The sequence below is a fragment of the Diadema setosum genome, chromosome 18, assembly GCF_964275005.1.
Source record: "Diadema setosum chromosome 18, eeDiaSeto1, whole genome shotgun sequence".
Lineage (NCBI taxonomy): Eukaryota > Metazoa > Echinodermata > Echinoidea > Diadematoida > Diadematidae > Diadema > Diadema setosum.
In genome coordinates this window covers 5,176,404-5,199,947 of record NC_092702.1, presented here as the reverse complement: position 1 = coordinate 5,199,947, position 23,544 = coordinate 5,176,404, and the positions used below count along the sequence as shown (strand labels likewise).

The 23,544-nt window shown below is 37.7% G+C and overlaps 1 protein-coding gene across 1 annotated transcript in view; it reads left to right on the top strand.

The window, feature by feature from the left end:
- The first annotated feature begins 2,303 nt into the window (after positions 1-2,303).
- The window catches only part of LOC140241945 (solute carrier family 28 member 3-like), a 71,521-nt gene continuing 50,280 nt past the window's right edge, over positions 2,304-23,544 (top strand). The window contains exon 1 of the mRNA XM_072321692.1: positions 2,304-2,432. Within this exon, the coding sequence (XP_072177793.1) occupies positions 2,304-2,432 (129 nt within the window). The remainder of the gene's footprint in view (positions 2,433-23,544) is intronic.

Sequence of the window (23,544 nt, the reverse complement as noted above, 5' to 3'; positions counted from 1 at the left end):
ACCCAGTGATTTAGGTTTCATTCCGATCAACAAAATTGCTACTTTTTTGTTTCTTCCGCCAATATTGAGTGTATGCAGATTTCTAGGTTTCTTCCCCTTTATCTGTATACAACTGTTCTTCAAAGTTCAATACTTGTACAGTATTTGATTCACGCTCCAGTTGAAGGTCTATATAATTATACATAACTTGATTTGTGTAACTCATGTGCATGATGTTCCATGTATTTTCATGATGGATAAATCCACCTAAACCTGCTGGGCACCTTTGAAAAAACTGTTTGCATAATTGAATAGATCACCTCGGTAGGGTAATCTAGAGAAAACAAACAAAACGAATAGATATAGATAAATTCGTTAATCGGGTGTTATTGCAAATTATAACGTACATAAGCTCCTTCAACCTGACCCCTGAAGAAATTCGCTCCAGTCTGGTAAAGTCCTCTTGCTGGTGGGGCTCGGGCCTCGCTGGTAGCTTGAGTCTATCTCCCACGACAACCCTCTTCTCTCTTCTCTTGCAAAATATTATAACGAGAGAGTCTCTGACAAAGACTATCCGGCAGACCGGAAACCCGCCGATACGCATTATTATCCTTGGCGTATACACTCCTTTATGCTCACATCCTATAAAGTTTGACAGGTAAACCGGCCTAGATAAATAACATATCGGTCCATGTGTATGGCATGGAGATAGAGCAGTTGTCTGCTGATGGTATGTTTGCATAGACCCTACATCGTTATTCTGTCTGAATCCGGCCTGACAACAGTCCTTCCTTTGCGCTTTGTTAGCTAAGTACACTCACTTGGTTTGACAGCAGTGGTATTTGACTTTTCGATTCACAATGTAGTATGAAATTGCTGGAGATTGTCCATGGTGGATTTTGTTTTAGCCTGTTTCTCCGTTTCTATGAAAAAAATCCCCCCCCCCCAAAAAAAAGAAAAAGAAAAAAAGACAGTGATGTTGCATTTTTAATGCAACATCGTAATGTTATTCTTTGGTTTTCTTTTCCATAAAATTGTGTTTCCATAATTATTGTATACATATCGAGTGATGTAAAGTGGTGATATGAATCCTTATCGAATTAATGATTGGCCGAGAGGTATCACGTGACCAGTCTTTTATTTTGTCTCAAGGCTCAATTTTTCTTTTCACCGGTCGATAGTGTACTAATGACCGGTGCTAACGACCGCTCGTCCCGTGACTTTAATAGAGGGGCAGCGGATAATGTTTTGAGTACGCGCTGCGCGCAGGAGGCGCAAAATTGCTCTTTGCGTGGTGCTGGCTTGATTATGATGCTGCGAAAATAGATATCATGGAAACTCGTGAATCATGGAATATTTTCTTCGTGCCTTCACTTATCGGTCATCGTCTGAACAGTATTCCTAGCAAACGTGATCTAAAGATGGGAGTGAGACTATGTTACACATGTTAATTCTTCGTTCCATAAAGAAAAAGAATATAATTATATATATATATATAATTATTTGGTCCACCTGCCCCTTTTATTATTGTTCTCTGCATTGTGTGAAATTGTATTCCATGTTGAACTTGACATTATCAAGTATCAAAATCAAGAAAACAGAACTGAGAGAAGTTTAATTAGATTAGAATTATATAGAGGTTAAAAAGGAGAGATATGCAAATTAAGTTCTCGTCTTTTTAAAGTGTGTTACATGAAGAAACACTTAAATCATTATTTTGCTATAACTACAAACCAACGAAAGCCCTTCCTTTACAGAATTTCTCTCTTAGATCCGTTTTTTTTTTTCCTATTCTCTTCCAACCAACCTAATTTGATTGATGGATTTCATAACTGCATTAATGAAATTTACGAAACTGTGTGGCTATATTTGGGAAAATCTTTGATACGTTTTCTGATGTGTTAATTGGAGAAAGAAAAAAGGTTGAAGAGCCATTAGTAAGAACTCTGATTAAACACTGGCCTGGATCATCCAGGGTATCTATGACACGCGCATGCGCAGAATGCACTTCTTTTCCTTATTCTTTGTTTTGTTTTGTTTTTGTTTTAGTTCCGCAGTCATAATATGACGAACAAACCAAAACAACGCACGGGTGGCACGCACGTGTCTACTGAAGCACATTACGATTGAAAACCCATCGTTTGGTACCCTACCCTACCTGCCAGTAGATACGTATAGCCGCCACGCAGAAACGGGTTAATCGCAGTTCAGGCAGTTTAGTGGTTAGAAAGTACCGTGTGGAGCGCAGTGGCTGTGTTCTGCAGTAGACTGCTCTTGCTTCTGAGCTGGTACTTGACGTGGAGTTGGATTTTTCTTGTGGTATAATGGGGTCGAAATACGTTCCCCATAAGGTGGAATACCACCAAAACTCGTGTGATTACGATCCAGTTAACTGTGTTATTGAGTTGGAGGGATCGGATAAGCTTCCGGACGGGAACATTCCCGACGCACAGGCAAGTATGTTTGTTATTCAACTTTCCTAAACGCTGTATAGCTCCACTTTAACACTACAGGACGGTACAGCCAAGAATAATGATGTAGGTAGGTTCATCTCTCCAAAACGTCGCTTAATGTATTTAAATGTGTTATGCGTGTTTCATCTCGATTAGCAAGCCGACATAGATTTTGAGCCCGAATTTCTCATAATGTACCACTGAATTCCTTATCCATCAGGCGTGCGTCTTCGTGAGTATTGTGTGTGCAGTGCGAATTAAATTTACTTGAACCAGTGAGGTTTCACTGCTCTGGTTCAACAGTTGTAAATAGCATCAGTTGACGAGTTGACTGACAAAATGACATCATCAAATTTCAGGCTTGCCTGATGCAGCAACTATAAATATATGGCATGATTCTAGGTAATTTCGATTTGCAAAAACTACATAGTAGGGCCTACTGGGACAATGAAGTAGACTATTAGTACAGTTACTACTACTAGTAACTGAACTAGACGGGTCTGTTTTGTTTCTAGCTATGCATAGATCCTCAATGAATACAAATTCAACACGCAAATCAACTGGGGTATTATTCAGCACAAGATTGCTAAATACCCCATGTAGGAACCACTTATGTGCACAATCATCGCATTCATTCGCCTGATGTTGGAGCTATTGAAGTAAACTAACAAGCTTCCCCCATGTTTACTCGACCATGTAGACACAGTCACCAGGGTTGTGCTGATAACCTATGTCACGATGACTTGGTCTGTTGGACCAATGAACTGAAAGAAGGGTGGGGGGGGGGGGGAGGGGATCAATACAGAAAATATAAACATGATAGATAAATCCCATCATGCAAATGTTCCTAGGTTCTGTGGAATGGATTTCTGAGCCGGCATATTCATGCTCTATCTGCATGCTTTATATCAAAGCTCAACTGCCCCTATCCCAGATTTTGTTCAAGTTCTCAATGGTCTAGAAATGCAAATGTTTGTTTTTCAGCCAGAACATTTACAGTACCAGTACAGCAGGGAGTGAATTTCCTGTGCCTGTGAATCAGAACCTGCCATTGCATTGGCTGAAATAGAGAAGAAGAGAAAGGGGGGGGGGGGGGGTGGAGGTTTATCAAAAGGGTTCCAGCGAAATATGCACTGAAGGAGTCCATGATTTTTTGAATGAATGACATATGAATGTATGTGTGTGTGTGTGTAATGACCTGCTTTGATTTGATTTGATACTGAAGGTAAAGCCAAGCATGTCCATGAAGCAAGCCTGACTAATTTTGCTGGATATCATCAATTCCATACCGTCAAAGAAGAGAATGTAAAATATGACACAAGAATAACAAAACAAAAGTTTGAACTGCAGCAGGTTGAGAAATGTAAATTATGTTTTTACAAGTTAAAGAAAGCACTTTTGCCACTTCCCTATGATTTTGATAATCTGTTAATCATCTCATAAACATAATTTTCTTTCAATATGATCAAATGGCAGATGTTCTTTATTGAATGAAAGGACAGTTGAGGTATTTGTACTGTTCTCTGTCTTATAGTCAAATTTTATATTTTCAAGAGGTTCCCAGATTTATTAGCCTTTCAGCCCTTTTGCCTCCAGGCTGATAGTGTAAAAAGTAGAATGACTTTTCCCTTAGCCCATTATGCACGTAACTCAACTTGTTAAGGTTTCTCATCAGCATTCAGTTTATTCCTCCAAACTTGGCCAATTCACAAAGTTGGCAAGCCCACCCAGGTGTAGCAAAGGGCCTCAGTTCAACAGGAAGGCCATGGTAGCACAATAGGGATAAGGATTTAGATAAACTTCTTTTCATTAACAAATTATTATTGGCAGACATCTGTGCCAATCGGGGAAGAGAGAATTTAAAGGTCCAGTTTACCTTTGGGAGCAGTGATTTAAAAGATGTTCAAGATATCACTTTTGATGCATATATGTGTAAAGTCAATTGTATCACAAAACATCCTACTGTGTAAAAAAAAAAAAAAAAAATGGGAATAAAGCCTAGAATTTGAATACGGAGATATTACTATTTTTCTCAGAAAGCCATAACTGTAGACAGTTTAGTCTAGAAACATTTTTATTATAACTATTGTTCACATTGTGTATATATTTAACAATACTTAAAGGGGAAGGCTAGTAACTGATCAGTGGGAATCAGTGGAAATGCTGGGAGATGATTGTTCCAATCCTTATGGGATTCATTCAAGAGTTCATTGTATATCTAGTGTGTGAAAATGATTTGCTTCAGAACGGTCTCATATTCGAGTAATGTGCAGATTAATGCTCCGTCACTGACCAGGGATGCTAACCTGGAAGCATTAAACTGCACATTACTTGAATATGAGACCATTATGAAGCAAATCATTTTCACACAACAATAGATATACAATGAACTCTTGAATGAATCCCATAAGGATTGGAACAATCATCTCCCAGCATTTCCACTGATTCCCACTGATCAGTTACTAGCCTTCCCCTTTAACATTAATTATACTGGTTCAAATTTTCAGATTGGTTGTTTCTATCCCTAGCTCACATTTCATAACTATTTTGAAACACTAAAGCTGGGTTTTTGTTTCATCCTCAAATGGTAAATAATGCCTTTAAGCATGTGTGCCAGTTGGCAAACAAAGCACACAGTATGGATGAACTTATATGGAGTTTTGACAGAACCATCGACATACATGTACAATGTATCTTTGGTGATCAGAATTATGGAACATCAATTAGCTTGCTTCCAATTAGGGATTTTACTTTACCAGTGATGAACTTTTTTGGGGGAAATATGCAGTTCCCTGATAGCAATGAGTTGACAGTTAATTATTGACTTGTTTGGCTTCTACACTGAAGATCTAGAAATAGAAATGTTGCTCAGTCATGGAGAATGAAACATTGTCACATATCTGTACATGAAGAGGACATGATCAAGTGAACAAGCAAGCATGAAAACATCTTCTAACTTGAACAACCCCAAACTTGATGTGGGTCCCTGCGACCAGAATGATTAATGTTTGTTTATTAAAGAAAAGCTGTGATATATCAGTTGTGAGATTGACAAAACATTGGTCCTTCATAGCAGCTTTCAAACTATAGTTTGCAATTGTGCCATATGATTTCTCACTTCATATGAGACTTTCAGAAGAAAGAAGTTAACACTGTGCTTACATTTTTCTGAAGACTTCCCTCAAACTGTGCTCAGGCTTTTGGAGAATGCTGCAATGCGTACAGTAAGTCCGTGTTGATTTAAGTCATCATCAGATGTCTATTCATCTCTTTGAGTTAATGTTGTTGTTATGCAGTTGGCCTGTTTTCACTACTGAGCAAAGTTGTTACAGAATTTCATACAGTTTTCCGCAGTAGGGTAAGGATGAAGTATTAAATGAAGTTATGCATTTCTACCCCTTTCACTCCCCCCCCCCCCCACCCCACCCTGCAAGTAATATCAGTTTTATATCTTGATGCCCTGCTGGCCAGTGCAGCAGACAGCTACCAAATCTTGGAACAATTTCTTGAGTGCAGCAAATGCCTGTCAGTTTAGTGCTGAGATTTGAAGGGTGAAAAAAAAAATTAATTTGAATAGACATGAATTATCCAGGGGGTAGAGAAGCCCCCGCGTGGTTTCGCATTGGGTGAGAAAGGACATCACCATGAGGCATGAAATTTTGAATGGTGAGGTCAGTTCAACAAAGCATAGAAAATTGATATGAAAAAAAAGAGAAAATTCTAATTTCTTTTTTTTTTGGGGGGGGGGGGGTGGAGGGGGTATGGAGGTAAGAAGGTTGAGAGGAAACTTATTTCAGCTTTTCATGCCAAGCTTCTAAAGCCTGTAGAACAACAACCATCGATCAGAGTGTTCCCAGCGGTGGTACACCAGGCGGTGTGTGGGACCCTGAGTAACTTTGCCTTGCCCTCTTGACTCTCAATTATTGGATGTCGGTGGAAACATTTAGGAGAAATATGATTTTCTGTCAACTGTGAAGAAAAGCTCCTGTTGCGTCTTTCCTATTTTTTTGTTTTGTTTGTCTTTCTGCCTAGATCTGAAACAAAATTGGATGATAAATTTTATAAACTCTGAGTACCGGTACATGTTTATAAGAGATTTATATCTGTGGTTTGTACAGAAAACTCAGAAAGAGATATCAGGGTGAAATTGTGTTCTGGTGTTATGTTCTTCCATCCCTGATTTTTTTCTTGTTTTGGTCTTCTCTTTCATGATGCCTCTCCTCTAACTCTCTCCCTTCTAATCTTCCTTTGGTTTTTGTTCTTTTTTGTTCCTTTTTCCTTTCATTCTCCTTCTTCTACACTTTATTTCTTTTTTCTCTTTCTTCCTGATTATTTCATCTTTGACTCATACTCATGCCTAAGTGGAATAGAAATGGTTATTTTTGGTTAAGGTACAATGACATATGTGTACATATGGTGCTTGAAGTGTGCAATATGAAACACAAAGATAGCTATGTTTGACCATATGAACATAGATATCATAGTTGTATAACCTTTGAAACTATTACTTGACCCATTGTCCGAAGTTGTATGTTATATCTTTCTCCACTAATAAATTATATCTTTCTCCTTAAATAGAGAAAAATAAATTTAAAATGAGCCAGAATTCTGTAGCCTGATTGAATAGTGTGTATGACTTTTGGTTGTACGTGTCACAATCAATAATGGAAATGTCCAAGCATTGAACAGATTTCTGCATTACACCTACTTATTTTTACGTTTTTGCCTCGGGGATGCCAATCATTTCTTTTACTTGCCTCACCAAACAGCTGGTCCTGAACAACCCAGTTTTTGTGATCATTAACCTCAAGCTGCAATAGGTCACTGTATCAAAGTGAAAATGGATGTTGCCGGCAGTCCTGTCAGGAATAGTTTTATCTGTGGTACAAAGTTGTACATCTGCCATTTTCCTCTCAGATGCTTATTATGCAAGTTTTTTTCTTCAAGTGCAACCATCAGGCATATTGCCAGTGGTCCTCTGAGTATAGTTATCAGATTGGAACTCTTATTTTTTTTTTCTTTTAAGTGGGGGTAATACAAGAGGGAGACCACTGGTTGCTATTTCGGCTCAATAAATCTCGGCAGGGTTGAGGAATGGACTTGTGGCAGTTTCTTCCTCCAGCACTTTCTTCCGCCATCTCTTCCACACAGAGGAAGGGGAAAGAAGATAATAGGCTAATGGCCATCACTTATTGGTGGAATGGGCGATGCTGGGGCTTTGATGAAGACCTCGAATAAGACTGGCGGTGAACCCGCTGCCCTGGATGCTAATAAAGCTAAGATGGCATTTGACAGGCTAAATTTGATGATGATTGCACTGGCCTTCATCCTTGATCGAATTAAGACAGGAGCTGCCAGGGACGATGATCTTTGGCTCCTCACCTCCTTACCAGCATGTGGCCTTCCCTTGCTCTGTTGGAACCATGGTCTGTGGTAGGATGGTGGTTCGGAGGAGGTGGTGGGAGCATCCCTGGGTTAATTCGTGTCAGAGGTCTGTTACAGAACACAAGATACAGTCTTGGTGTGCACACGTTTAGTGAAGCCAGTACATGTGGTGCAGTTGAGAAGTGTAGTGGTTTCAGACTGAGTAATATTGGGTTTTGAAGATTTCCGGTAGACATGTCAGGAACTTTAGCTCTTCGTGTGCCATCTTTGTGTGACATTATTCTGAGATTGCAACACACAAACACTTACGGAAAATATTCTGTTTACATACAAAGCCATGTAACTTTATTAGAAATGTTTATAGATGCTAAAAATACAGTACAGCAAAGTTGTAGAGAAATTACAAGCTCTGCTCTGATGTAACTTTCTCATGACAAAGCTCTGGCTATGATGATTTCAGTGTACTGTGGCATATTGTAATTTATCAATCAGTTTGTACGTGAATGTGTGTTTTAACAAAATATGCGAAGTTGGAAAGCCGTCAGCTCGGACTAATCTGCTTATTGGTGCCATGGGTAGCAGTATTCATCACATGAATTTATGGCTAATCTGACCTGCAGTAAAGCATCGTCACAACAGCTTTTGTCCACATGGTCTATCCTGTTAATGCACAAACATAATTACGGTAAATGATTCTTTAAATTACCAGCTCCCACACTCTGGAATTCACTACCTCTTTATACAATTACTAGACTATCTTCCCTTGATTCTTTCAAGAAGACCCCGAAAACCTACTTGTTGAGTCACTGATTATTGCATTTCCTTTATATTTTATGTTAAGCTTAAATGGAGAATCAATAATTATCATACGCTTTATAAGGATGAAATGTTAATATAAATATTAGTGATATTTGCCATCATGATAGATGGAATAAAGTGGAAACCTGAGGAGGTTAGAAGAGCTGCCATCACAGCCATAAAACTTATATCATAATCTTATCAAATTATAAACATCTCAATTTGACTTTTGATTGCCTTGAAACTGAGTCTTGTGAGGGGAATTCTGTCAGTGTAACTGGATTTGAGTGCTGAAAGATGCCCCCATGTGTTTCAGTATTCAAATGTTCATCTGTGCAGACTTTAAGGGTACTGAATGAATATGACATACTGATACAATGTGTATCAGCATGTTATTTATTATTGTAGGATGGCGTATAATGTAATGTGTGTATATATATTTGACATAAAGAAATGTAGATGCCATGTACGGAATTTGCCATATGATCTCTTTGTATGTGTGTGTGTACCATGTGGTGCCCTACATGTATTTGCTGTTTGGATGACTGACATTCCAAAATATACTTGGAATTGTGCACGTTTCCATCAATCTGATTTGATTTTAATAGCAAATGTTGATATTGGAATTACAATCTGATTTGATTTTAATAGCAAATGTTGACATTGGAATATGTCCATGTACAGCTCTATGCATATTTTTCTTTAAAGTGGTTGATATATTGAGGATTTACCTCCTAATGAGAAATTTTGATGATAATAATTATCTTGGATTTGAAGTGTCTGCTCAAAGAGGGTTCACTCTCATCATGTTGACATATTTTTACAATTCAGATATAAGATATGTAGCCTCCTCTCATATAAATTATAGGCCTTACTGTAAAAGTGGAAATTTTTGCAGCATTTAAATTCATTTCGCGCAACCAGAAACTAGTATGAAAATAAAAGCACATTAATATTTTTGGTCGCCATATGTTCCAGTAGTTGATGTCTTCATTCTGTAGAATCAAAAACACACAAAACCAGGGGTCGCACTTAACTTTTTTTTTTTTAAATAGCCAGGCGGACTACTTAGAATCAATTTTGACACTGAAGCAATATTTTGGCTAGTCAGACGGACTAGTAACTTCAGAATTTTATGATTTTTAGCTAGTCCGACGTGATTTTGGGTGGCCAATGGCCAGCGGACCATCGCCAATTTTGAACCCTGAAAACCCTTCTTATCCTGCTGAGCACGAAAAATTAGTCGTGCAAAAATATCCACTTTTACAGTATCTGTTGGGTTTTTTTTTTTTGGGGGGGGGTGCCATTGTGTAAATGATACCTTGTGTGAAAAGGTTAAAAAAAAGAAGTTTTTGTAATGACCACAATAATGTCTGAGGTTGTAAAAAAATCAACAGGTAAAGACCTCTGTTTCATGTGAGGTTTTAAAGTACCTTAAGATGAATTAGGTCCCTCCCCCCCCCCTTGTGTTCGGCATCCAGATTCAATCAACTCATTCTTTTATCTAAAGTGCTAACGTTACATCCACTTAAATGGCATTTTTTGCATCTGTGCGTGTTGAACGTGGGTGAGTTGTCTTGTGCCGCTGCTGTAACAAATTGAGAGGGGAATGTGAAATTGGTTTTTTACAGGGGCTTGCATTACGGGATGTTCTCTTCTTTGGGGAGGATGGTGGGTGGGGGGGGGGGGAGGAGTTATTTGAGGCAGGCCCGTAGATCTAACGAGGAGATTGAGAACACCAAGATAAGGCCGCTGGAAGATGGATGATTACTCTCGAGTTATCGTACATCACCCACTGATGAGCACCGCATCCCTCCTCCAATGCCACTCCAAATTTGCCCATCTCAAAATATTGCATCCGTGATGATTACACTTTGTAATTTTCCAATAAAGAGAGAGGGGGGGGGGAGCTGTTTGCCTGCGTTGCTTCCACGCTGCTGATAATAACAGGTGTCTCTTAGAATCCAAAGTGCCTGTCACGCCACCAAGAAGGTGGGTTTTCAAAGTCGTTCATGGTACAGATTCACGGGTAAGCCGTGAAAGCAGGTGCTCCTCCTAATATCCTACTTGCCAGTCAGATTGCCGTATTCACCAGCCATGCCTAACTTGGTCAAGGATGTTATGGTGTGAGTGATTTGCCTCTACGTAATTAAAAAAATTGAAAGGATTTTACAAATCAGCACATCCCTTCCTACTTCTACACAGTTTCAAATAGATCCAGATAAGCTATATACATGTATACACTGTAGCTTGACATAGACATACTACTGATACATTGTACAACCTTTTTTTTTTTAAATTTAGGCATACTAGGCATCCTTTAGGCATATTACCAAAGCATGGGAATTTTTATGGGAATTCTATCTTACCGTTAAGTCCATTTTGAAATTTTGAAAGCTCATCAAATATGTGAATGGGCTGTCTCCTCAAAGCTTTCCATGGGTAGGTGTGTTGGGGAGGATGTGAAATATCAATGTGTATATTATTATTATTATTAGCAGTAGTAGTAGTGTATTATTATTGTTATTTGTTAATATAATTTTTACTGTTATTATTGTTATTATTATTATTATTATCAATATTATTATTATTATTATTATTATTATTATTATTATTATTATTATTATTATTATTATTATTATTATTGTCATTAAATTATTATTGGTTTATTACTTGACTTTTGTATTGCATACCAAGTAGATTGCACAAAGTCCCTTGTATCAAATTGCCTGTGTCGGAGTAGAATGAAATTTTCATCTTCAACTTCAACATCACCTTGCAGTTACTGTCAGCACAATCATTGTTCCTTCTTTGTTTTTTTACATCTTTCCCATGCCCATTTTGAGCTACTTGCAAGAAAAAATGTAATGTGATTATATGACATCAGAGTTAGTGGATGGGACTTAGGCTGATTGAAAAGAAAAAAGTGTTTTATAGTTCTTTAGAGCTATGATTGAATTTGATTTCATATGAAGATAGTGTTATATTAATGGCATTACTTGTATCACATTTGCACTGGTGCTTGAAGCATACATATATCTTGAATGTATGCTGACACCAGGCCCACTCCCGCACACCCCAAAATAATGTTTTAAGCTTGTTTCCTGCAACTTGATGTAAAAAGCGATAATTTTTATGTGTGGACACATAGAAATCACCGAGTGTCATGACGATGCAAAAATCAGCTCATCTTGATTTTTGCAAGACCCTCGCCTGCTATGATTTTCCTCCTGCAATGTGTGTGTGAACCGATAGCGGTAAAGAAAAGAGAAGTTTTTCCAATCCCATGATGCAGCTTGATACCTTGAGGCCATGTGAAGAGGGTGAGCACTGGGGTCATACTGGGCATGTGTAGTTCCGAGATTTGACCCATTGAAGACGGTTTTATTTTGCTATACACGCATTTCCCATAGACACCTGCACGAGTATACTCGGGACTCGTCCTCAACGTGTTAAAGTACTTGGCTTGTGACCTCGCGAGTTTTGTGGGATGTTTGCGAGCGACTATGTTTAAAGTTGAGTTTTGCAGCGTGATCCCAAACTGATAACATTTGTGTGTGAATGGGCCCAGCATCGCAAAGGCAGTAACTATCACTGTCCCAAATACCCAAAGGGTGTTGTCATTGCCCTCTGGACAAGTCATTAACGTCCTTTCAACTGTATACATGAGAACAAGGAGGAAAGGGGAAGACAGGTTTTGAAATCTTGTCCACCTCGCCAAGACATTAAACACCCCCACAAGCCATTAGCTTTCTAGGGATAGTGAAGATGCAAACAATTACTTGTAATGGTGTAGCGATATCAGATTTCAACCAATTGCAGTGGCACTTACGATTTGGGGCTGGCTAGCGGTAGAAATGAAAATGTGATACAATGGGTTAGTGGTTCTTCTAATAAGGGAAACAGTGAAGACAAAAAAATCAAAAATAAAAAAAGATGCCAGGTAACTACTGTAAATGCGAAAATATTTGCAGTACATGTACATTAATTTTCGTGTATTACGCACTACTTCTGGCCAGTATGAATTCTAAAGCCCATGAAAATATCTTCACAATTTTGTCTGCACATTCTGAATGGGTTGATGATTGCACACCACAATTCAAGATCCTGTGAATATGTTTTTGAGTCGCACAGCGTGAAAAATCAATCGTGAAAATATTGACATTTGCGGTAATTCTCAACTCTTCATGCTGATATCTCTATTCATTATGTTCTCATCTATTTGTCTTAGTGTATGTGATTTCCGAGTGCAGTGAAACCAAAGGTCAATAGCCTATTGTGTTTTTTATTATAGTGCAGCTAATCTGAGGACAAAGATGTGTTAAGCAAACATCAATGGTCAATGACTCACTGTAAACATAGTACAGTATGTGTTTTCGGAGTTATTTTCCTGGTCATTGTAACAGGAGTTAGTCTATTTTTTTTTTTTTTTTTGGGGGGGGTGTTTTAAATATATGAGCGACCATGTGTATTCTATACTTTGAGTGGCACTCTGGAAAATTAATCAAACAAATCATTTCCGGATTTAGTACAGCCCATGAGTACAGGCATGTACAATGTACAGGAATGCTTGTGGATAGATGTTTTAAACATTGGATGAGAAGGGACTGATGATGCCCTTCCATGCCATCTTTAATTCTCAAAAACTGTTGAAGACTAGATGGAAATGTATATGATACAGCAAAATCAGTTCATCCCCAACGGGTTGAAAGTAGATAATTTCAGAAGATGAAATGCCAAATTGAGAGCTTGTACAAGAAGCCTTAAAATAAGCTTTATTGAGTATAATTAGATAGTTGAAGATTTGGGGGATATAATGTGTGAGATTGTGTGTGAGATGTTGAGAAGTTCATTTTCCTCATTTTACATTTATAAAAAAAAAAAAAATCCTGCCTGTAACAACTAACTCTGACATAGTTTTACAGAATCAGAAGTCTCTTATAAAGATGTTTGGTGGAGGGAAGACTGATGAGGTACTGGCTAGATTATCAGAAGAATCTTTGCATCTGTAAACCTTTTTATCTTATCAGAAGAATCTTTGCATCTGTAAACCTTTTTATCTTTTTAATACCTTTGCATTTCTTGTACGCTTTTTTTTCATTTGCATATTACACCTTTGCATTTCTTATACCATTGCATTCCTTATGCCTTTGCATTACCTACAATACATCTTTGCATTCCTAACACCTATTCATCTTTCATACATGTGTGTTCATTACACCATTACATTTCTTACACCTCTGCATTATGTACACCTTTGCATTCCTTACACCAGTGCATTTCTCATACATTTTTGTTCATTCCACCATTACATTTGTTATACCATTGCATTACTTAAACCATTGCATTCCTAACACATTGGCATTTCTCATATTTTTGCAGACATAACACTTTACATTCCTTATGCCTTTGCATTCATTACACCATTGAATTCCTTACCCTTTGCATTTTTCATACATTTGCATCCCCATTGTACACCTTTTCATTCCTCACACCTAAAGTTGCATTCCTAACACCAGTGCATTTCTTATACCTCGCGTTCATTTCATCTTTGCATTCCGTATACCATTGCATTTCTATAAACACCATTGCATTCCTTACACCTGCCAACTGAATGTGATGATCCAGTCTTCCAGATACGCTATCTACTTTGTCTCTTCAGTTTTCACAAGTATTCTCACATTCCTCATTGTTTCTCATCAACATACATATTTGTAGTTAACTGTAACTTTAGTCCATCCTCAAAGTGGTCATTTTGTCTATCATTTATAAGGCAACCTTCTATTATCATCATACCGTACATTGATAATAAATTATTATGTAGTCTGTTTATCAGGCTGTTTCTCACCTCAGCACTGAGTATACTTCTAAATCAGAGGGGCTTTGTGTAACTTAACTGGAAATTAATGTTGTTTTGAGCTTACATCTTCATTAGCCATTACATGTAGCTTGCATTTTTTGTGGATTCAAATTGATTTTCAACACCAAACATAAATTTTCAGTGACCCAAAGTGACAGTGATTGATAGGTGAAGGTATTTAGAGTCCAATATTCCCCACAAGATTTACATGTAGGTCACTTCCATCCCACATTGCTCATGGCATTTATTCAGAGCATTTGCGTGTCAATACCTCACGAATCCAAGCTTCACTACAAATGTCAACTTTCAAGAGCTCTTCTGCTTTGTAGTACATACTGAATAATACAAGAACTTTTTACATAGGACTATTCATCCCGAACCTCCCTTAAACAAACAACAAAACAAAAATAAGTGATGATCCCCTTAGGTGATAAAGCATTTCTTTCACTTTTGTCACAGATAACACTGTATGTAGAACACAGCTTCATGTGTTGTTTTCATAAATAGTAGTGTGTGCCTGAAGCAAGATATTCGATCATGCTCATCTTTTCATATTCTTCATCTTCTGATCAGCAGTAGATGGTGAAGTAGTGGATTACAGTACGTGTCCACTGCCAGTTGCACTGAAGCTGCTTTCTACTGGTCTGTAATGTGTATGCATCACATTACGTATTTATGAAGTGTGTAGTGTTCTATTCTGGTACTCCTCATTTAATCTCTGTTGGTCCATACTTCATTCAATGTCAGGAATGCACCATCGTCCTCATCAGTCATTCCGTTTTGGTATCTGCTGGTATCTTCTGCCGGTATCTGAATCTCCTACCAACAAATACGCAGAGCTTGATGGGGGTTTGAATGGAGTTTGGTATTTATACCGCCGGTTCCTTCAGCAGGTTGAGAGGATCGGAATGCCAGTGGAGGAGGGGTGCAAACATCCTCCACCTTTACTTCAAGAGGGTGTGTGGGTGCATGTGTGTTTGTGTGTGTGTGTGTGTGTGTGTGTGTGTGTGTGTGTGTGTGTGTGTGTGTGTGTATGTGTCTATTTTTATGGAGGGGACAAAAGAAACCACAAAACTGTTAATGATAGACATTGTGCAGCAGTATATTTGTCTAGTGATGCAGCCTTTTTATGGTTTTCAACCTGCAGACACAGGATTTCTTCAGGGTCCTATTTCCATGACTGCTAGCTATTACATATTGAAAGTAGGAAATTGCAGCTACCATGGCAACAGCCAAGATTGCTTCTACAGTAAGAAGTCCTCTTGAGCTTTTGTCATAATAGCAGCACATGATTTTTGTGTCAGACTACATAATACAGGATCCATTAGATTTGAGAACATGATTTCTACTAAATGTTAAACAGGTGATCACTGTTATCAGAGGGAGGGAATAATAGCTATGAAATGTTTTATTTTCATTAGGGTACGAATGCTATAGAGGGAGGTTACACAACAGAGCTTGAAATCTTTTTTTAATTTGTAGTAACTATGCTGGCGTAGGTCGCCAATTTGTATAGGGCATGTCACAAGAGGCCTATTAACATTCATGAGTTATAGGTTTTTGAATTGCATTGCAAAAAAGAGACTTTTTTTTTTTTTCAGGCGTATGTGAATTAGCCTAGGGATTAATGCTATGATCTTTAGGCTGAAATGTAGCTCAGAGGGAACAGTTCATGCTCTTCGAAATTAAAGAGAAATGTGAGAATCTTGGGTCTCATGGTAGATTGAATAGATTGGAACATTTCAAATGTGAATTTGGTTTGTTTTGAGAGTATCCACAGAGGATCAATCCTAGGTTATTATTGAAAGAAAAAAATAAAGATAAAAAAATAAAGATTGGCACAGACTTGTGCTGCATTTCATTTCATTTTTTGAAATGTCCTTTTTTAATAATGTGTGCTTATTCCACAAATTACAACTCCAAAGAGTTACCAAGAAGCTTGATAGTCTGAACAGTTAATGTTCTTTTTAGTAGTACAAGTTTGTAGGTATGATAGCTCATCAATTAACACTTAATAGGTACCGACAATGACTGCATGCCGACCAATTTCATCATGTCCCTCTAAACATTAATGTGGCACATTAAGAGTTGATTAGAAACCTGTGTGCCTGTTAAGAGCCACTTAAAAGATATGTGCATATTTTGATTAAGTACAGAGTGTGCTCCTTTGCTAGTTGACATATAACAGCAGATAAGAGTCAGGTGTTATTGTCCCCCTCTTGGTCTTTCGCTGTGTAATTACTGTCAGCACCAGATCAGAGCCAGGTGAATTTTGTGAAACTGATGTGTAAAATTTTATCCCTCACCCCTTGCAACAGACCAAATCATCTCGCAATTGCAGAATTTGAAATTAAACATTAAATGGTATCACAATGCATCACCTATTTGGGACTTGTATTACCAGTACAGACATACTCTTCTGGTACTGTTTGTTGTACACATTGAAATTCTTTTCAAGTTTGAAATGCGCTATATAAGAATTTGTTATTATTATTATTATTATTACACTCAAATCAGATGCCAATGTTCTGTTCATCTGGCAACATACCTGTAACTACAGCATATAATAGAATTACACACAGGAAATAAAAAGGAAGTTAATGACACTTGCAGATCCCCCTCAAATATGTGTGTTAGATTTTGACATAGGAATGTATGACATGCATACATTGAAAATAGTAGGACTTTAAAAGCGAACATGTCCATGTTTTTATGATTTCTTTGTATATTCTCTAAAGGAAATAAATGAGAGATTTTTCTCTTTTATGGAGATTTACTACATCTAAGTGGCAGTGGATTAAATCCATATCATATTAATCATATCATGTCACATCTTGTCATATTGCACCTGAACCCATTAGGACATGCAATGTACTATAAAAGTGAGGATACCTCGGCCCCGTTTTATCATAAGATAAAATCGACTTTAAATTTCCTTACCACGCAGGGTGCCATAGACTTACAGTGAAAATCAACTATACAATCAATTTTAACTCTTCATAAAACAGGGCTCTGTAAGATTGCAACCATAAATAATATGCTTGTGCTTTTATTGTGATCTTAAATGCTGTATTTATGCCATTTTTCCAGTAGCATACAATAATCCATCCAAACTTCTCTTGCTGTTGTTGATTTTTTTTTTTTGCTATAAAGTTAGCAAGCCCACTCAGGTGTAGCAAAGTGGTGTAACTTAGAAACATCCATATTAAGCACAATGTATTGTATTATTATATTAAAGTGCCTCCGATCAACAAGAAGATCAAGGTGACACATTAAGAATTTAGGAGATTACGATGTAGGTAATCTCTATTAACTGACAATTAGTTTCCAGATATTTGTGCCAGTTGGATGAAGAAAGCATCCCAGTTTGCATGCCCATCTGCAAACAAAACACACCAAGGGTTAATTAAAATGAAAAACGTGTTTTAAGATCCTTCTTGTTATGAAAAGAAGCATCTCAAGGTATTCTTTCTCATGTAGCCTTATTCCAGTCTTTCTGTGTGAAAAATCTTAAATAATTCACTTACAATACTTAACTTTGATGAAAAGTTATGAAAAGAAGCATCTCATGGTATTCTTTCTCGTGTTGCCTTATTCCAGTCTTTCTGTTTGAAAAATCTTAAATAATTCACTTACAATGTAACTTTGATGTAAATAGAACATTGGACAATTAAAAAGGTGAGATGAGATTAATGCACTTCCTTTTCATGTTAAAGATGGAATTTGAATCTGTGTCAGAATTAGTGCAAATTTCTATGTCCCTTACATTAGGAAATGTGAACTACCGTAGACAATATGATATCAGCTGGCTGAGAACCAGAAGGCCACTATTGTGTTCTAAGATTTGAGCCAAAATATTTTCATGAAATGAAAAGATTATTTAATCAAAAGAGGGTAGACTCATAAGCATTGTTCCAAATATTTGGTAAATAGTTCCCTTGTGCTATTAGTTTTTACATTTTACTGAAAATGAAAATAATCTAAATTGACACAATAGTGTAGAAGACATCAATCTCTATAATGTAATACCAATACCCCCAAAATTATGTTAGCACCCTTCTGATTCTCAGCCCATGATATCTTGTAATTGCTGTATAGTTGCCATGGATGTAGATATGATCTCTTTTTGTATTTTACATCATATTATTCGATTTTTGTGTCCAGGCACTAAGCTTAATTTTCGTTAAGCTTTTTCCTCAGCCTTCAGTAATCCATACATCCAAACTTGACCTAGTTGTAAAGTTAGCAAGCCCACCCATTTGTAGCAATGTGCTTCAGTCCAACAGGGAGGCCATAGCAACACAAGAAGGATTAGCAGGCTTAGTTAATCCCAATTCGTTGACAATTAGTTCCAGACGTCTATGTGAATTGGCTAAGGAAACACCAAGCATGCATGCCAACTGATTGTCAACTGCATGTCAACTGAACTACATGTATATCTGATCCAATAGTGATATGCTGAAAGAGACATATGAAAGAGATTTCTTAAAACACTTTGAGAAAAATTAAACTTTGATCTGTGTGGGTGTACATGTAGATCTGTTCCAATTTCTATGTATGCAGTCACCTTCATGCAACCATACAAGGTCATAACTATCAATGGGACACTAGGTTAGATTATATTTACCTCCGCCAAGGAAGGAGGAGGTTGTTATGTGATCCTCAGCATTGGTTTGTCTGTTTACAAACTAACTCAAAAAGTTGTGTAGGGATTAAAATAAAACTTGCATAAAAAGTTGATATTGACACAAGGAACATCTCATTCAATTTTTGAGTGATCCGGGAATTGTTATGGATTTTTGGAGGATATTCATATTTTTGCATATAAAGGTCAACGAACTTGGGGTTCAAGCTGTGCTTATTGGAGATTTGTATGCACACTAAAACGCGTGCTCTGCTTGGGCAAGGCGCTTTGCTGTATGATGTAAACAAAATGCTTCTATTTGGGGAATTGCATGCGTGTAAGAGTAGAAATGAGTTGCTGGCTTTGCGAAGATCTGTGCTCTCCAAGTGCTTTTCTAGTTTCTTCTATTCCAAAAGTACTATTGTATGTGATTCTTGCCCGATTCCATTAAGTCATTAAAAAAAAAAATATTAAGGGATGATATAGTTTTGGTTGGGATGGGAAATCAGGGTTTGTTTGTTTTTTGTGAGATATTAGAAACCACTTATATGAAATAGTAAAGAACATAAAATTCTAAGAGGAATTTAAAGAGTATTAACCTGCTGAAGACAAGTCCCGAGAATACTTAGGGAGGTGTCTATGGGAAATGCATGTTTTAGCAAAATCCGTCTGTCTTCAATGGATTAAGACCTCTTTGTTTTTGAATATCTCAGCCATTTCAAAACTGATTTTTATGAAATAAACTTTTGATTCCTCTTAGAATTGTATGCAGTTTAATATTTGATATAAGAAGTGGTTTCTAGTTATCTCCAAGTGTTAAAACCTGAATTCCTATCTCAACCAAAAGTATACCTAAGAGGAATTCTCCTCTGAACAGTCCATACATGTCAGCAAAAATTACCAGGGTGAAAGTGCCAGTACTGAAACATTCTCTGATTTTTCCCATGTAGGCATGTTGTTTGGAGAGTTCCTGTGAAAAATCTATAATCTTTCTCGCTTCAACAGATATGTTCACCTCCTGCAACCCCCATCCATCCATCTTATCTTTTTCTTTTGCACTGACTGTGTCCATTTGACATGTTTCCATGACAACTACATTGATTGCCCTTTACTTTCCAGATCCTCTATGTGAGGTACAACTGTAATGCTGTTTAATCTTTGCCTTAGTCTTTATATTTCCTTTCTTCTCTCTCTCTCTCTCTTTCTGTCACTGTCTACCTCTTTTTCTGTGGGGGGGGGGGGGGGTGCTGATTTAAGAAATGGTCTTTGGCTCGATGACAAGAAGAGAACATCTTTTTAGGGCAAGGCCACGAGGTAATGAAGGTTGTCAAATATTGGAGATTGCTGCAGTTCGGAAGGAAAAAAAAAAGAGTTGAACCATGTCAACCCCCACGGAAATGAATGCATGACTGCTCAGACCTGCATCTGTACCTGTATGCAGGAAATAACAAACTTGCAATGATGATGAGAGTAGAAGCATACAGTAACTTGTGCCTTCTTATCTCATGGAAGTCTACTATACCGTATGTCAAAAAAAATTACAACGGTACCCTCCACAATGATAGCTTTAAGAATAGTGAATCAATCCAAATCCAATTTCAGGGTATGAAACTATAACTCATTGCCAACATCTTACAGAAACCCCATTCACTTTGCTTCAATGGTTAAAAAGAAATGAGGAATTTTGTAGAGGATATCGGGAATCTCTTCCCTCCAAGTTTTGTCTATTGCATTCACACACAAGATCATCAAAGTGCTAAACTTGGATGAATCAGACTCATGACATGCTTTACAGCAATCCACATTTCTCTGTGACCGCTTAACCAAATCGGATGGGGTTTTCTGCAAAATAGAGCTAAGATGTTATATTTTAAGACCCTGAAGTAACATTTAGACAGTTTAATCATATTGGGTGTTATTGAGGCGAAAATCTGATTGTAATTTTTTTTTGGGGCATACTGTATAGCTCACCATTTTTCAGCTTAGATGGGAATTGCAATATAAAATCTCAATGGGTGCTGTTTGATGCAGTTAACGTAGCCCAGTGCAATCCAACCAAAGAAAAGTCCTGACTATCCCTTTCACAGATATGAATGATCAAACTTTCACAGAACTCGTCTTTGGCTGCATTTATCTAGCCTGAGAAAAAATAAATCATGTTTTCGAACATGGTTTGAAATGCGATTCACAGGGTGCCGCATTTATCTAACCATCATAATCTTGATTCGAGTGATATCACTGCGCAGCTGCTTTCCATAGTTCGTCCCAGGAAGTAAAGAGTCAACTGTGTACCACCAAACATGCCTTCATCATTCACATACAAGTAATGGGTGGAAAACACCAATGGCGTTTGCTTTTCTCCACAACTGGAAACAGCTGGGGTTGACCGTAAAGGCATCTACCCATTTGCAGATGAAACAAAAACTCAGCATTAGTGCTTCAAAAATGTTCTTAACCCGTTGAGGACGAGTCCCGAGTATACTCGGGCAAGGGTCTATGGGAAATGCGTGTTGTAGCAAAATTAAACCGTCCTCAACGGGTTAAATGTGAGTTAGTGCTTCAAAATAGTTCTAAAATGTGAGTTAAGGATAGAAACAATCAATGTAAAATTTTGAACCAGTATAATCAAAGTTAAGTATTGTTAAATATGCAAAATGGGAACAATAGTTATAATAAAAATGTTTCCAGACTAAACTGTCTACAGTCATGGTTTAATGAGAAAAAATGTGATATCTCCTTGTATTTTAGGCTTTATTGCAAAAATGTTATATGGTAGGATATTTTGTGATACCACTGACATACACATATGCATCAAAAGTGATATCTTGAACATTTTTTAAATCACTGCTCCCAAAGGTAAACAGGACCTTTAAGATACTGTATATGCCGAATATTTCGCGAGGTTTTTATTTTCGCGAATTTCGCGAGTCGGGTGCTATTCGCGAAATTAAAAACATGCGAAAATATTGACTCTGATCCCGATGTGGACATGACGTATGCGTGTACATTTCTCCGTTCAGCGCAGGACTCCACGATCACGAATTTAACCACTCGCGAAAGCGTCGGGAATTCCCGGTTCGCGAAAATTTAGACTCGCGAAATATATGGTGTATACAGTAGAAACATGTTTCAAAATGACATAGCGTTTATCTACTCGCAGAAAGGCGATTGTGGTTTCATGCATTTCAGAATGCCATTTGAATGGCGTTTCAAATCGGCATTTCTAGAAACGTTTGAAAACACATTTTCATTTATCCAATGCCTGAGGATGCCTCAAACACATTTAGGATCAGGATTCTGCCTCAGAAAACTTTTACCTGCTTAGATAAATGCACCCAGAATCAGTCAGGCCTGATTCCTTGCCTTATGTTTGGTGTCAGATGAAGCCTCGGTGTGTTAAATAGTTTTATGATTTTGCCTGACATGTGATTTTGGAGATCTTGATGAATCATTGACCATGATGGATAGTCTTAGTATTTGCTTTGAGAGTTCTTAACGTATGGTAAATAACATAACATTTTTTTTTCTCTCTCTGTGAGGGTAGGTCAAACCAGTGGTTCTGAACCTTGAAGACTGGTAGGGCCTACCAACAAACAAAATGGGGGCGTGTCAAAAAACAACTTATAACTGATGGACCAGCATGTTGTACTGGCATGATACAGGAATCAGGATAGATGAGTATTGCTGCTGTGTGTGTGTCTGTATGTGTGTGTGTCTGTGTGTGTGTGTGTGTGTGTGGATAGCCTTATTTCCAGACCTTGTTAGGTGAAGAGAAATTAAAACAAATCGAAGTTATTTAGAGTAAATCTAATAGGCCAGCTAAAGTAAAGATTCGGTAGACTTTGCATGGCTACTTCTAAGTGTGTATTTGGTCATGATAATTTTATTGAGTCCATGAACAAGGTGTCCTATAGTTGCCGGAACAAACCTTCATTGACGCAAATGCAAATTTCCTCCCCATCGCATTTCAGGTTACCACCTTATATATCTCAGAAATGTGTTGATGTTTCAAAGGGTTAACCCAGTCGGCAATCAAAAATCAATTCCAAGACCATGATCTCTGATTTTTATTTATTTATTTGTTTATTTTTTTTTTGGGGGGGGGGGGACGGGAGGGGGGAGGGGAGGGGAGAGGGTTATAAGAGGAATATCCAACAACAAACTTGCAACCTAGATTTTCAGGGTAGGGAAGGAGCCAAGAGAGGTCCCAGGAAGAACATTATACAGGGCTGGCTGGCCTATCCTTCCTCGCTGGCATCAACCTCTGTTATCAGATGTTGGCCAAATAAGTATGTTGTCCTTGTGGAAAGTTTTGATTTCTAGAACTGAGCGATAGGCAAACGGAAGCTATTTCCCATTCCAATAGTGGTATAACCTCCCCTAAAAGCCCACAGCTGTGTCTGTCCTCACTCTGATCCTGTACGATCACTTTCTAGGCGTCTACT